The sequence below is a fragment of the Triplophysa rosa genome, linkage group LG7, assembly GCF_024868665.1.
Source record: "Triplophysa rosa linkage group LG7, Trosa_1v2, whole genome shotgun sequence".
NCBI lineage: Eukaryota > Metazoa > Chordata > Actinopteri > Cypriniformes > Nemacheilidae > Triplophysa > Triplophysa rosa.
Window position 1 is genome coordinate 2,750,518 of NC_079896.1, and position 16,175 is coordinate 2,766,692.

At 37.8% G+C, this 16,175-nt stretch overlaps 1 protein-coding gene across 2 annotated transcripts in view; it reads right to left on the reverse strand.

Moving 5' to 3' along the window:
• Nucleotides 1–16,175, reverse strand: part of grm4 (glutamate receptor, metabotropic 4) — a 185,914-nt gene that overhangs the window by 105,937 nt on the left and 63,802 nt on the right. For both annotated transcript variants that reach the window (XM_057338126.1, XM_057338125.1), the window contains one exon: nucleotides 8,129–8,982. In XM_057338126.1, the coding sequence (XP_057194109.1) occupies nucleotides 8,129–8,647 (519 nt within the window). In that variant the 5' untranslated portion in view covers nucleotides 8,648–8,982. The remainder of the gene's footprint in view (nucleotides 1–8,128; nucleotides 8,983–16,175) is intronic.

Below are 16,175 nucleotides of genomic sequence, written 5' to 3' on the forward strand. Positions count from 1 at the left end.
TTCTCGCTAGAAATGCAATCAGAAGTTGTTGAAAGTGAAAATTTAACTTACATTTATACAAAACTATGCTCCAACGGGCGTTTCAGCCGCCATTTTATTTTTTCGAGATTGAGCATTCTCGACCAATCACGTTCCTCGCATGTTGTTATTGAAACGACAGGTCTCTGTCATTGGTTAGCTGTGAAAAAGGAGCTTTACGTAGGGCGTTTTTTTTTCAGAAAAGTTGAACTTTTTTCAACCTCAAAAGACTCTCTGAGCTGCAGAAAAAGGTCCGATTCACATTTCGTGTCTAAAACCGCGCAGAAAACGCGAGCTGCGCCTCTTTCTCTCTTCGAATACCCGCGGTGCGCGCGCGGCACTCTGAAAAGTTGAACTACTGTATTTCCATTTCGATGCGATGCCGACGTGCCTAGAAAAAAGTGCGTAAATGCGTAAAAGTGCGTAAAAAGTGCGTAAATGCGTCTACATTTAAAATAACGAATATGCATGCGGAAAATACGCGAATTGTGAATCGGGCCAAAGACGCTGGCATTTAAAAAAGCACTCAGGACGTTTTTTGAAAACACGGTTTACTCCATAGGATTATAATGTAAAACAGATGCTAGCAGCTTCAAAAAAGAAGTCAAGTCTGAACACGGCCTAAGAAAGAAAAATCACAGATAATATATCTGTAATTACTTCTCTTAGAGATCAATGAATTGAGAGCAAATTGAAACGTATGAACTTAAAGGGAAAGTTCATCCAAAAATGTAAACTCTGTCATAATTTACTCACCCTCTTGTCATTGCAAACCTGTATGACTTTTTTTCTTTTGTGGAACACAAAAGAAGATATTTTGAAGAAAGATGGTAACCGAACAGCGTTGGCACCCATTCAATTTTATTGTATGGACACAAAACCAATGCACGTGAATGGGTGCCAGTTAACAACATTATTCAAACTATCTTCCTTGGTGATCTGCGGAACAAAGAAAGTCACACAGGTTTGAAATGAGAAGATGGTGAGTAAATGATGACAGAATTTTCATTTGTGCGTTAAGTCTCTTCTGCGTCTCAGATATTTCTCTTGAGAAAATGAGTCAGAAATCTCACAAATGTCTCCATTCAGAAGAGATTTCAACAATGTCACAACCTGAGCTCAGATTTGTCAAGTATGCAATCAAAAGTCAATATTATTATAGATCTCAGTATGAACTCAAACATTTCTCATCAAATTCAAATCCAGATTATGTTGATCTGAGACTGATGATACTTAAATGAAACACAACGGAGAACTCCATCAAATCTCCTGAGCTATGAAAGAGCAACATCTGAGCATTTAAATAGGTGTTATTTTGGGTTATACTTGGCTTAAATTTACAGCACTCCAACAAATAATTAAAAAGATGCAAGCAACAATGAGAGCGTTTGTTAATTTCAGTCTTTGGGATTCACCGTGTCAAAAGCTCTCACTATAAACCACAAATCATATGTAAAGGTCCAATGCCTCAGATAATAGTGTGGATCAATTGCAATTTTCCTGCTGTATGGGTCTAAACAATTGCCATTGTCTGAGATAAATTTAGCGATTCGTTCTAAATGTCAACAACGAGTGTGCTTGCAACCGCTCTCATGAAACATACCAGAACTTCGCAACACCGCCATGAGATTGATCCAAGAGATTGTACCGTACGTAAGAGAATGAACACACTGGTGAAATATGTTCTCCTAACCCGACTTGATATGCCTGTTCACTAAAACTGCTTTCAGTTTGGTGCATCTTCTTCTTTCAGGTGTGAACATTGACAGATTCCTTCACTGACATACTGGTGAACCACATTTCCTAATTGCCTATCTCAAAATCTCCCAGCTCTCTCTTCCAACATCACGTCAAATAAAGCCATCAGCTGTGGCTTTTCACAAGTTACCGAGTGTGAGAGTTTGAGTCTGAACTCTCCGAAGACGTGCGAAAGAAACAGCAAGGCAGACGAAAAGAAAGTTGTTTTTGTCAGGCGTTCGAGAGGAAACAAAAACCGTGAAACAGGTCAATTTAAGACAGAGTGTTAACAACTGCTATTGTGACCCTTCAGATGGCATTGTGGCTCCCCGCGACTCTTTATTACTCACTACGACTAAAACAATCAAACATCCAGACACGCACAAACAACCATTTAGTGTTTCTGTCATGAAGAGACTTTCCTCCTCAAAGCGTCTGGGCGGGAAAGAGAAATGAGCGGACAATAACATCGGCCTACAATTTAGTAGCTTACGGACACGGCACAGAAAGGTTGAGTTAATGAAGTAAGCAAATATAAAACTCAATGCAAAGCCTCAGTATTGGCAGGCGATTGCAATAGGAATAAGTTGATTGGAATCCTTGACTTGTTTTTAATAACAAACAGTTCAAACACAGTGCGCAATCCTTTTGTTGACATGACACATTTTCATGTGGCGCCGGATATTGAGCGAATGAAAATCAAGGTATTTGATTATTTTTCACTGAGCAATGTTTTACACAGGAAGATGAAAAGTTGTTTAATTACATTTTTAAAAGATATACAGACAAACGTTTTTCGTTATGAAAGCAAACTCGTTTGACAAATACGACCAGAATGTGCATTAAGAAAATGAACAGGTTTAATTTTGGTTTTTATGTTTCTATTATGGATTTCATTATTTCAAAACCTGTAGCTAACAAAACATACAATCTTTCTAGTCAATATTCACACTAAAATAAAAGTATACACGTCTAAGAGTAACTCTTATGATCCGTAATAGCAATTCAGATGTCCTGCCACATGATAAAATTTTAACACACTGTTTGTATTACTTCCAAGTTAGAGAGTTTGCTTTATAGCCATAAAACCGAGAGATTGTAACCGACCATTGTTCATTTCACAGATCCAAAATGCTTTGGACGGTTTAATCTCGAGTCGTTTTGGCCCTGAAAATTCAGCGATTAATCCCAAACAAGCTTCCATTTGATTTAAACAATAAGAGATGGTGAGAGGACACGGCTGTAAAGTTTATCACTGCTGTGAATTTGACTGAGCAGCTCCCTTGTTAAATAAATAATGCCGCCAAATGTCTGAAAACTCGAGTCGGCCCGCCTGTTACTCTCAATGCGCTGTCGAAATATTTTAATGCATAGATGTTTGAGGGAGGCTCATTTGCAGCTCCAAGCTGCTGTTATGTAACGCTGATGTGAAATATTAATCATGAAAAGGCCGGGACCGCCAAATCTATGCTGGGGAAAGTGCTTTTTGTTAACCCCCTAAACTGCACGTAGGTGGCAAAACTTCCAGCTTGAGATGTGTGTTCTTGCTGGAGTATGCAGTTTTCTTTCTGTCTGGTGTGTGTGAATATGTGCTGTAAGCAAGTGTGCATTTTTCCTACTCCTCACTGCTTTAAATTCAATAACTGAAAACTAGTGAAACACGCTAGCGGAGGCCGAAAGCTGCAACTGGTCAGAGAGCATGTTAAATTCAGTGCGACTGACTGTCTGCTGCGAAAAATCTTTCTGATGATCCACAAAATCTGTGCCTGTCTCCAGTAAGCACACATCGCTTCTTTAAGCAAATGTGAATCTTTTTTTTTACTCTGTGATGCATCTATACTGTAGACCCCCTCATGCTTACAAATGTGGCGTATATTTACAGTTTTTATCTCGTAATGCATCTATAGACCTCCACGTACGTACAAATGTGACAGATATTTACAGTTTTTACCCGGTAATGCATCTATAGACCTCCACGTACGTACAAATGTGAAGGATATTTACAGTTTTTATCTCGTAATGCATCTATAGACCTCCACACACGTACAAATATGAAGGATATTTAAAGTGTTTACCCCATAATGCATCTATAGACCTCCACACACGTACAAATGTGAAGGATATTTACAGTTTTTATCTCGTAATGCATCTATAGACCTCCACACACGTACAAATATGAAGGATATTTACAGTTTTTACCCCATAATGCATCTATAGACCTCCACACACGTACAAATGTGAAGGATATTTACAGTTTTTACCCGGTAATGCATCTATAGACCTCCACACACGTACAAATGTGAAGGATATTTACAGTTTTTACCCCGTAATGCATCTATAGACCTCCACACACGTACAAATGTGAAGGATATTTACAGTTTTTACCCCGTAATGCATCTATAGACCTCCACACACGTACAAATGTGAAGGATATTTACAGTTTTTACCCCGTAATGCATCTATAGACCTCCACACACGTACAAATGTGAAGGATATTTACAGTTTTTACCCCGTAATGCATCTATAGACCTCCACACACGTACAAATGTGAAGGATATTTACAGTTTTTACCCCGTAATGCATCTATAGACCTCCACACACGTACAAATGTGAAGGATATTTACAGTTTTTACCCCGTAATGCATCTATAGACCTCCACACACGTACAAATGTGAAGGATATTTACAGTTTTTACCCCATAATGCATCTATAGACCTCCACACACGTACAAATGTGAAGGATATTTACAGTTTTTACCCCATAATGCATCTATAGACCTCCACACACGTACAAATGTGAAGGATATTTACAGTTTTTACCTCGTAATGCTTCAAATGTGACCGATATTTACAGTTTATAACCCTGTATTTTACCTTGTAATGCATAAAGATGGCCTCAGACAATTACAAACAAGTAAGAGTGGTAGTACCATGATACAATGATGGTAACAAAATTTCTCAGTATAAACAGTATGGGTGAGTTGAACCAATCTGAAAGACACAGTTTTGACCTAATTCGAGCTTAAGAAACTAAATTATAAGAAAACCTTTACAAGATTCTATTACTATTTTTTCAACACGGTCAGTTTCTGAGATTTTGGTCTTTTTGGATAGTACAGTAACCGTAGATATATAGAAGCTATTCCAAAATATGGCCACCCAATGGACACACATATTTTTTATATTACAGGGTTTACATGTAATTCTTTAAATGACCTTGAAGTACCATGATACATGCACCCAAAATACCGCGGTATTTACATTTTTTTTGTGAGTGTGGTGCGATAAGACCACTTTCTCTTCCATCTTTCCAGCCCTGTTTTATACATTGTACTGTGATGGTCAGAGCTGAAGCCATTATCTAAGTAGATTATAAAAAGATTACATCAGCGCCGACTAAAATCTTTCCAGGCTTCTGGTAAAATGGCCTTGAACATTCTGGAAGAAAAGATTCGATGTTGAGGATGAGCAGAGGAAATTGCAAATGACTGGGAGGCAGTTATGTCTAGAGTGCCTGCACAGAGAGGTTTACGGTCGAGGTGCATTTTCATTAACCGCAGCCGAGGCGGCTCAGGCTGCGGCGTGGACGTCTGAAAGAGAAAGTGTTGTAAAACCGGTGATCTGAAGATTCTAATAAGAGGGTTTACACAAAACTGCTAAGCAAATTTACGAGCGAGAACTCCCTGGCTGCTGCACCTGCTGCCTCTTTTTCTCAATAACTCCAGTGTTTATCTGCGAACTTTAAACGCGCTTATATCAGCAAACGTGCCGGAGTCTTGTCATCTGCGGTGATGCTCTGCCTGCGATCTGTCTTTGATCACAAGTCTCTGGCTGATGAATGACACAGTGTAGACGGCATTTCAGAGGGTAAATATCCATTAAACGCCGGGCATCTGTCTGTGGGCAGCATGGTCGAGGGATGAATGAGAATAGGCCTCGCTGACGCTAGGTCAGTGCTATTCTGAGCTAAACATGTAGTCCTGCATTATTCATACACCTGTGCTGTGAACAGATGCAAATCTGATCTTCAAAATCACATTTCGCATCTTTAGCATGCGCAAGTTCGTTATTTTAAATGTAGACACGAGGCAGGCGCGCGCAAATAGGGAGTGATGCGGTTGCGACGCGCATAGGCTACAGTATGGCGCGCACATTTTTTCTAGGTTCGTCGACGACGCATGGAGATGGAAATATTTCAACTTTTCAGAGGCGGGCACAGTGGGTCATTTGACAAGAGAAAGCGCCGCGGCTCGCATTTTCCATGCGGTTTTAGACTCGAAATGTGAATCTCTTTAGTGGTTACGCCTTAAGCTCCATTAGCCTCTTATTGTCGGATTGATTTTTATAATTCACAGATTCAATTAACAATTCACACATTATGTACGTAAGGCACGCTACTGTAGATCACGTTCAACCCGCGATATGCATTTATCCTGCGTCTCCATTATTGCACGGAAACTGGATTTGCTCTCGGATGCAAGACTGTTTTATTTGCATATTCAGATTCCTCCCCCGAGGTGATCGTCAAACTGCGCAGTTCAACATTCATCAAGATGAAACATTACCCTCCATAACTAAAAAACACAAGATGTGCCAGGCTAGAAGGGCCGTATCCTAATTCAAGAATCTCTTCATTCTTTTAACCCAAGTTCTATTCAGTTAACATTTGTTTTGTGTTTACAGATAGCAGCTTTGAATCTGCAGCACAGAGCTTCTCATGGAAATGTTACTGACCCTGATCACTGGTAAGTGAACGTAAGAAACCTCAGATTGCACTATTATCAATTATACATTGACTGGGACATGGCTATCCACTCGGCAACCAACAGAGAATACCAATGAAAGATACAAACGCAGCAGCAGCAGAATCCAATCTCAGACATTTGTATTGACTTCAAGCATGCTGAAAAGACCAACATATCTACTGGTGACCAGTCTATTTCGTGTACTTAAAAGAATAGTTATTATTCACTCTCACATCATTCAAAAACTCTAACTCTTTTATCTGTGGTACACAAACGAAGATATTTTGAGAAATGTTTTGTGTCCGTAAAATGGAAGTCAATAGGGTTGAATGTTGTTTGGTTACCAACGTCTTCAAAATATCTTCTTTTGTGTTTTGTAGAAGTAAAGTAAGTCATACAGATTTGGAATGACACGAGGAGGAGTAAGTGGTAAAAGATGTGTCTTTAACCATCAAAACTTCAATAAGAAAGATACACTTTCTATTAATCATGGTGTTTTTTATAAATGAATTTAAGTACGAATTGTTTACTACGGTAAAAATGGCAAAGCCTGGTAATGCTATGTCCAAACACTAAAGGCGCAAAGCTAAACATTTCTTGGAGATCACTGGTGATGATTTTAAGCAAAGAAGTTTAAAAACACTTACACTTACCTCACAATATAATTGCCTTTCACTTTTGACCAATAGGTGGCGCTCTCATTAAATTGATATGGTATACGGTGACAATGACACATACTGAATTTTATTTTTAATAAACCAATGCATTGCCAAAGAAACTTAATGAATTTGGGCTAACTTCTTGTTAAGAGCATTTACAGATGATACATAAATGTTGAACAGACTTTGTTCTGAAAATTCTGAATGGCTGAAAGGATCATTTTGTAACCCCCAGAATCATAGGTTAAAGCAGTGGTTCTCAAACTTTTTTGTTGTAAGGCCCCCTTTGTGTAGAGTGCATTGCTTTGCGGCCCCCCAAATAAAGACTTATAATCTTAAATTTAATATTTTAATTAAACCAAGAAAATATTCAGTTAAACAATGCTAAAACATCAATTATTTTGGTTGGTGGCGTTGTTTTTCTGATGTTTTATTGCACAAAATTTATGATAAATATCTATATTTCTAAAATGCCACAAAATTTGTGGCCCCCGGAACCATTTTGGGGCCCCCGAGGAGGCCACGGCCCCCAGTTTGAGAACCACTGGGTAAAAGTATATATGTTTATGAAATAATTATGGTAACAATTAACAATAAGGTTGTCTTTGTTAACATTGGCTAACATAAACTAACAGTAAAAATACATTATTGTGCATTTACCTTAGTTCATGTTAATTTCAGCATTTAAAATGAAACGTTGTATCTGTTAACAGTAGTTCATTCACAATGAACCAAAATGAACACAGACTGTATATTGGCATCAACTATAATTAACAAAGGTTAACGAATACTAAAAAACAACTCTATTGTTCATTGTTAGTTCATATTAGTTCATGCATTTACTTATGTTAGCAAATACAACCTTATTGTAAAGAGTCCCATCAATTTTTGTATCCTCCGAAGCATGTTTAGGGAATAAACACAATGGAAGAAAAACACAATATAGATCCACACACCAAATGCTTCTTACCTTAAACAAGCGGAGGATATTCGCCACCATTATGGATACAGAACTGGACGACGCTCCGATGACACCCACCACCCTCTCAGGTTTGGTAATGATGGGCGATCCTCCACCCTGACACTTCACGTCCGTTCCGTCTTTCTCAATGAGCGCCTGGACAAAAGTAAGTGACTGCTCCAGAGCGTGGGTGTCCCGCGAGCACGTGTCCAAAATACGGGCTCCCAGCGTAATGTTAGGAAGCAGTTCGTGGTCGTTGTTGATTCGGTCCAGTGCGAACAGCATAGCTTCCAGACGATGGATGCCCTTTTCCTTTTTTATCTCGCCGCACGGTTTGCCCTCGTGCCCTCGAGCGTGCACTGGAAACAGGCCGCCCAAAGAAATGTCTCCATCAATCCTGATCGAGTTCAGATGCGTGTGGCCTGGACCTTTGGGCCTGGTGGCCGAAGCAGTCAGAAAGAGATAGAAAAGAAACGTTGCTGAGACCTGTGCGGTCCATCCAGCCATTTTACCCGAAACCAAAGACATTGCAACCCGGTTTTATCCCAAGCGTGTCTATTTTTTGGATGCAAGATGTGTCACCGCTGAGTTGATGGGTCAATGGACGCACCCTTTCGCAGGGCACAGTCCTTTAAAGTTCATACTTATATCTCTTGTAATTGAATGGACCGCTCATCTGGTTGTGTAGGCGGCGGTTCAGAGTCGATCCGATTTATCTTCTGGCACAGATTGCTCTCCTCGAGCGTCTCTTGATGAGATTAAAGGTCAACCGAACGTCTTTGGTCGCGCGCTCCCTCTGGGTTCCCAATCTCAAGGTGAAGGAGGCTTGGGGTCTTTCGCTGTGAACACAAAGCTTTACCCACCTGTGAACGAAAAGAGAAAAAAGACGAGCAAGGTAAGAACCACAAGAAAGCAACAGAGTCAGATGTTTCGGCATTGATGCGGCCGGTCTTTTTCGTAAACTTCCTCACTCAAACCCTGACATCTTGCTTTTTCTCTCACCGTTCTGCTTTGAATTTAAAACGTTGCTATGGGCTCCCAGGGTCGAGAGAAATATGCGTTGGCTCTCACGTGTGTCTTTTCAACATTGTGAATGAAGGTTTTGCATTCCAATGAAGATCCAGAGAGAGAGAGAGAGAGTTATCTTTAAACTGTAATGTGCTGTTTCAATTTTGCCCATTTGCAATGACAAGCTCCGATAGAGAATATTTTGAATTTTCCATGCTTTATCTCCCGCTGCACTTGTGACTGCAGGACATTTAAAGTTCTCGGGAGGAATGGTTACTTTCGTGACCTCAAGGTCATTTGTTAGTTTGAGAAAATGAGATTTAATTTGTACGACACTGATCTAACGTGGAGTCTTGGAGCTTACAACTTTGACAGCCAATATTAGCAATGGATTAAAAATAGCATCAGGTTTTTGAATGTACACATACGGTACAGTATTTGAATCGCTTATCTGGTCTGTTTTTATGTCAGCTGAGTTTCGTCAATGTACATTATATCGAGGAAAACTGCAATATTACCATTATAATACCATATATTGTGTCGTTTATTATATTTATACGCCTAATTGTACACAAAGCTGCTTTGCGACAATGCAAACATTATGAAAAGCTTTACATAAATAAAAAATACATTTTATTTGATTAAAAATTGTAATTAAATTGAATTAAAATGAATGTTCCCATATGAAAATTAAGCATTTGTTTCTTTTTGAGCGTTATAGAGCTTTAAAATCTCCTTTCCTACTGCTGATTTGTGTTTTCAAATGATCGATATTAAACACAAAGAACCAAATTGGATGCCGATCTATAAAAACAGTATTCCCGCTGTGCCAAAATACATGGAGTATAAACATCTCTGACATCACACTTATAGCACAGCACCCATAGAATACCAGTATCTTAAAGAGCTGTATATTCATATGATTATTTTCTGAAATAAAATCTATAAGAAATGCGTACACTATATTTATAAATATTTAATAATTTTCCATTTTATTGTAAAACTACTTTAAAACAATGAAGCATAATAGTGCTATACAAATATATTTGGATTGAATTTAATTTCTGTGCCACTCTTGGCTCTTATGTATATATATATATATGCTATTATAATAATCAAAGTTTTAAATCAGAATTATTCTGCCCCAAACTCACACTATGCCAAACAACACTATCAAGCAAAACTATATTCACCTACATATATACAGTATATACACCTCTTTTTTATTTACTTTCCTAATTATAGCTCTTAAAAACAAAATGCTGCGCATCAAATTGACACGGTTTAAACATTTGATCCCGGAAAATGTATTTGCTGACCTCACTTCTTTACGAGACAAAAGAAAATTCTTAAAAATTCCCATTGTAAGGCCTTTTTAATTCAAACTGACCTGCTGAATCTTATTTCCACCCTCTCTTCCCACCCTTTCCCCTATTAGTACCATGCACTTGCTCTCTAGTGCATAGCACTTCAAAGAATTACAACGGGGCCTCTGAAGTGACTGTGAAATGCTTTTTCAATGTTGGCAAATGTGCTTTGATATTAAAGAGCGAACTGGGGAATCCTTCCTCTGGGAATGAAGTTCGTGTGAGAGAAGCTCGAAGCACATGTTCCTCTCTCCCACGCTCGCGGCTACGGCAAACATTGCCCACCACGTGAGAAATGGAGCTGTGATTCTGAGGTGTTGTCTTGAATAACTTACGGGAAGGTGTTGCTTTGTATTTATATACAGTAATAGTGTGCTCTATGTAGACTTATCGAGTGTAACCTGTTTGTTTCATTTCCACTAAAACAGGAAGTTAGAGGTGGGCACATTGCGTGGCTCCTCCCCCCTTTAAAACAGCCAATAGTGTTTAGTTTACAGCCTGTAATGTGATGAGAAGCTGAAGTGCAGAATGATGTCATAAAAGTCATTGATCCGTTTTAAACGCTTTTATCTTCTATATGGGAATTTTGTCAGTGTTTTGCAGCACACTAGTTTATAGAGATACTTATTCATATTAAAATCCCCAAAACTTCAATTTTGATTTTTCAAAGCTTTAATTTTAATTATGAGTCAGCTACAGTTAAAAATGCAGTTACTTCCACTCCTGTTGTTAATAAACTCCTGCCGATTTCACGGAGAAGCCATGCTTGTTAGGTGGCTGTTGACCCATATGAAGCTGTCAGAGTGATCTGCGATCATTGCCGTGATTTGCGGGGAGTGTCAGTCCTACCACAGAAGTTAATTTAATTCATTAGTTAAAGTTAATTGACACTGCATGGCTGCCTGATGATGTAATGGAGATATAATAAGCACCGAGAGCTTCTATATCAGCAATGGCTTCGAAACTGATGGCGGATAACAGCAATTACATATTTTGCCTAGTTTGGGGTAATATTCGGTAATTTCAGGTCTGGCGTGCCAGGAACAGTTCAGTCTTTTAATTAGAATATTCATAATTATTCAAGTGTCGAGGCTTGAGGTTATATGTGAGGATCGGCATCAGTACACGAGGGTAAAATGAAACCAGTGAAATCAGCACAATCGTTGTTTTAGTTTGTTGTATGTTTAGCCTAAGAAACATATATTGAGAATTGAAAGTTGTTTGAAGGTAAGCACCAGTAATACTACTGTTAAGGGTTAAAGGGATAGATCGCGAAAAAACCGCGAAAGATATTTTGAAGGTGAACACTGAACTCCATTGACTTCCATTGTATGAACACAAAACCCCTGAGACATTTCTCAAAATATCTTCTTTTGTGTTCCACAGAAGAAAGAGTCATACGACCAGTGTTGGGTGTAACTAGTTACTATGTAATTATTTACTGTAATTTAATTACTTTTCCATTGAAAAGGTAAAGTAAGGGATTACTCTTATTTTTCTGTAAGTTAATTACAGTTACTTCTGATGTAATTGAACTAAATACTGTGTGTAATGTATTCAATAGTGGAAACGACATCAACATAACTTTAAAATGTATGCGTTAATGTGTAATTCTCACATCTGTATACTTTGGTCAGTTAATAAGAATAATTTCAGTAGTTATTTGTTTGAATTAATTAAATAAACCGTTTCATGTCTATCCTTGAATCAATTCTAATCAAGGTTGATATAGGATATAGAAAGTAATTAGTAATAAGTAATTAAATACTTTTTGGAGAGTGTAATCTGTACAGTAATCTAATTACACTATTGAATATGTAATTAGTAACTAGTAATTAATTACTTTTTCAGAGCAACTTACCCAACACTGTATACGACATAAGGGGGAATAAATGATGATAGAATTTTTTGTTTTTGGGCGTACTGTCCCTTTAAGGATTCAAAACCATGTTTACTATAGTTAAACCATGGTTAATCTAAAAGGAATTTTTAAGTAAAAACTAATACAAATTTTTTATTTTAGTTGAAACAAAAATAAAAAATATAGTACGACAAATATAGTAGAAACAATAAAAACATTGTTTTTTTTAATGATTTTAGATTATTTCTGTTGTGTTATTTTAATCAGTTCAGAGCTCACCCTCTTTCTGACTTTCTGAACATCAACAGACTTACAGTCAGACTCGCAAACTTTTGTTGCAATAAAACAAACTTAATATCATTTTACCACGGTCTTAGAATTACAGATGCTTAATCGGCCCTAAATTCTGTTTATGGCATTCTGAAAGACCTGCATGTGTCTACGCTTTCCTAAAATGTCTCCCGCAGTCGGTCGCAGCCCATAGCCCGATTGCTAACCAAGGGCACATTAGAGCTGGTGAGTAAGCAATCGTTCAACTCCTTAAGGAACGAAGGAAGGCTTAGAGCAGACATTTTGTTATCCTTTAAAGAAAAGATCTCCTCAATTTAGACACTTTTTTGACATTTATAGGTTGGGATAGCTGTCAAAACAACATTTACATACTGGCACAAGTTAGTATAAATAAGACCAAAATGCACAAATGAGACAAAATGACAGCCTACAGCAGCCGGGCGTATACTTTGTGTTACACGCTGGATAATTTTGCCGTCTGTTACTTTCCTCAAAACACAGAGCAGACACAATAGCAGTGTGGTCGATAAACAACAGAATCACATATTCAGCAGACTGCACGCTATCTCCGGATAGTAGGTTATACAGCTTTTGTAAAGGATACTGTGTAACTGTTTATAATATTTCTTCTTTCCGCTTTAAACGCACTTATGAAAAGTTATTTTCATTTTCTGTAACCCTCCGGCAAACAGTGACTGTGTACTTTAGTATGCATACCGGAGAGTACCATCCCGTACTCTGTAGTGCCCAGGGGAACTTTCACTTAGCAACAGGCTAATAAATCCTTGCCGGTGCGGAAGAGAAATTGTATCGTTCCTCATATCGTATCTGATATCATACTTGAGTGTGTGCTCGAGGAAATATTAGATATGGCAATTATAAATACTGCTAATGAGATCATTATCTGTTTCCCATAATGCATTACATATCGGAGGCTTGTATTAGACTCCGCCTCTGAACTCTCAATGCTGAGCCATTACTGTTGTGCATGAACAATTACTTATCGTGCATGGCGAAATTAGAAGCACAAATTGTCGTCTCGCAGGGAATGTTTGTACGGCGTAAACACGCCTGATGAAATTAAGCCGTCCTCGCGGCCTGCGGAACATCCCGCGCACCAGCTGCAGAATCTGGATCACGGCGCACCCACGCCTGCCACTCATGGGTTTCTTTTTTTAAAACACCTCCTTGTCTTGGAGTCTTTAAGCGTGTTGGGCTGACACCATTCAGTCAGTTAAAGCTGTAATTGATCTTAAAGGAATAATCTCTCCCCATCTCTTCCAGAAACGTGAGAGACGTGGGCCACAATGGAAGCGAATTCTGCAGCGGCCCTCTAATTCTGGGAGAAGACCTTTTGTGAGGAGACTGAAGGTGACACGGGAGGTTTAGTGCGCTCCGTTTGGAGTGGAGAAGTCATTTGGACCTGATCATTCACAGTAAATTTAGTTTAATCAATGCCGAGTGAATCAGGCAGGGTAAGGTCAGACCCATTTTCCAATTCACGGCCAAACTATAGCTTCACTGTGATTCTCTGGGTAGATAAGGGGCTTACACAAATAAAGTATGTGTCATTAGGAGAAAACGGAGACATTGAGAAGCACTGACTGGTGACTTTCTTTCTCGTCCAGAGCTTTCCATTAGTGCGTCATTCCAGTCAATAATGTCAATACTGTTCTACTTGAATTTGAAAAGCTAGTCTTAAAAGACGTTGGATTGTTAGGACAAAGTGGTAAGAAGATATAGTTATTAATAAATCTATTTTTGGTTTTGGTACTATTTGGAGTCTTACAAAAACATGTCTTGAGTATTCTATAAAAATATAAAAAGTGCTTCAATAAGAAAACAGATAAAGACAAGGCACTGATAAAAACTATTTACACTAAGTGAATATAGCAGCATTTCTTAGCGGTATGCTATTTACACTAACCAAAAATAGCTGTAGGGCATATTTTCTTTGGATTAAGTAGAAATATTAGTTAGATGCTTTTTACTTATAAATAGTGGCAGATAATGTTACATTAAACATTATGCACTAATAACGGACAGTAAATCATTATATTTATAAAAATAATTAAAATGACGGCAACTTATTGAGATATTAAAGCCCTATACCTACCCCTAACCTTACCCTAAACCTAAAGTTTATGAATAAAAATGAATTTTAAGTCTTAAATCAATTTTATTGAAAACAAATGCCTTTATGATCTGTAAAGTAATAAAAAAGGTTAAAGAAGATTTTCAGCGGGATTAGAACCCCAGTCTCCCATGCCGTGCTATACAGACTTTACACTTTATGACACTTGAGTCGCTGTTTGAATTGGTGTCAGTCTTACACTTTCTCTATTTCAATCACATATTGGTGGGCTTAGCTAGTGTAAATAGTCTCTGCCAACAAGGTGGGCTATTTGTACTCACATTACGCACATTCTTTTTATTAAATTAACTTATATTTTTATTTATAAACATTTAAATCAAACCCTGAATAATTTTCTATTATTTTGTAGAAAACTGTTAATGTAATGTCTTTGCAAAATGTGTTACACGGTTTCATATGAATATCATCGCTGTCCTTCTGAAACCTTGTATGTCCAAATTCGCCTTTTTCAGGATAATAAACCACTATAATTGTTTAATGATATAAATACTGTGTTGTCAAAGTTGACAAGCACTTTTTCATACTATTTTTTGTTATTGCAAAAACCAGTGACAGTTGTAAAGGGTGTTAATAATTATGATTTATGGCAACAACAAAAAAACACGAAATATGGAGGTACAAGGTTTCAGAAGGACAGCGGCGATATACTATATTGATATGGAAACACTGTTGAAAACTTTTCTTGTTTAAAGATTTAAAAATTATAAAAGATTATAAAAAATAAAAAATGAAAGCTTTATTAAGAACCGTATGATGTTTTGGCTTTGTCATAACAATTAAGCACTTTTTGTTCCCAAAAAGATGAAAATGGACATTTTACTTTTGAGTTTTGTTTATAGTTCCCATTCTTCTCAATGTATTCTCAAAGCAGTTTTTAAAAATACCACATAGGATAAAAATGCTTAATTGTCATGAAAATAAAAGTAAGGTATTATTTCTTGCGCTTGCTTTTTGGATGAACAATGCAGATCTTATGAGATTTTCCCAACTATAGTGATTATCGACATTTAAAAATGTTAAACATCAGCTATGTGACAAACTCTCTGACTAACACCTGGTTGACTCGTGGCTCTTAACAGACTGAAACTAATTGAAACACCACCGAGACAAACACAACATGACAATTCACAAAGCTTTGTCAACCTTTCCATCGCATTAGTGGAATAACAAAGCATGTTATCACATCCAAATTACAGTACGGTCTACGCCTGAAATTAGCTTAGGGATCAAGAGAGCACATCAAGAAATATTGTTCGTCTGAGAGTCTGTTCCCCGAGGCCGTCTTGCTGATTTAGGCAAATATCACGCAAGTTTTCGGCTCCGGCTTTCAGACGTGACAGCGATAAGCATTTTGTTGACTGACTGACCTTAAGG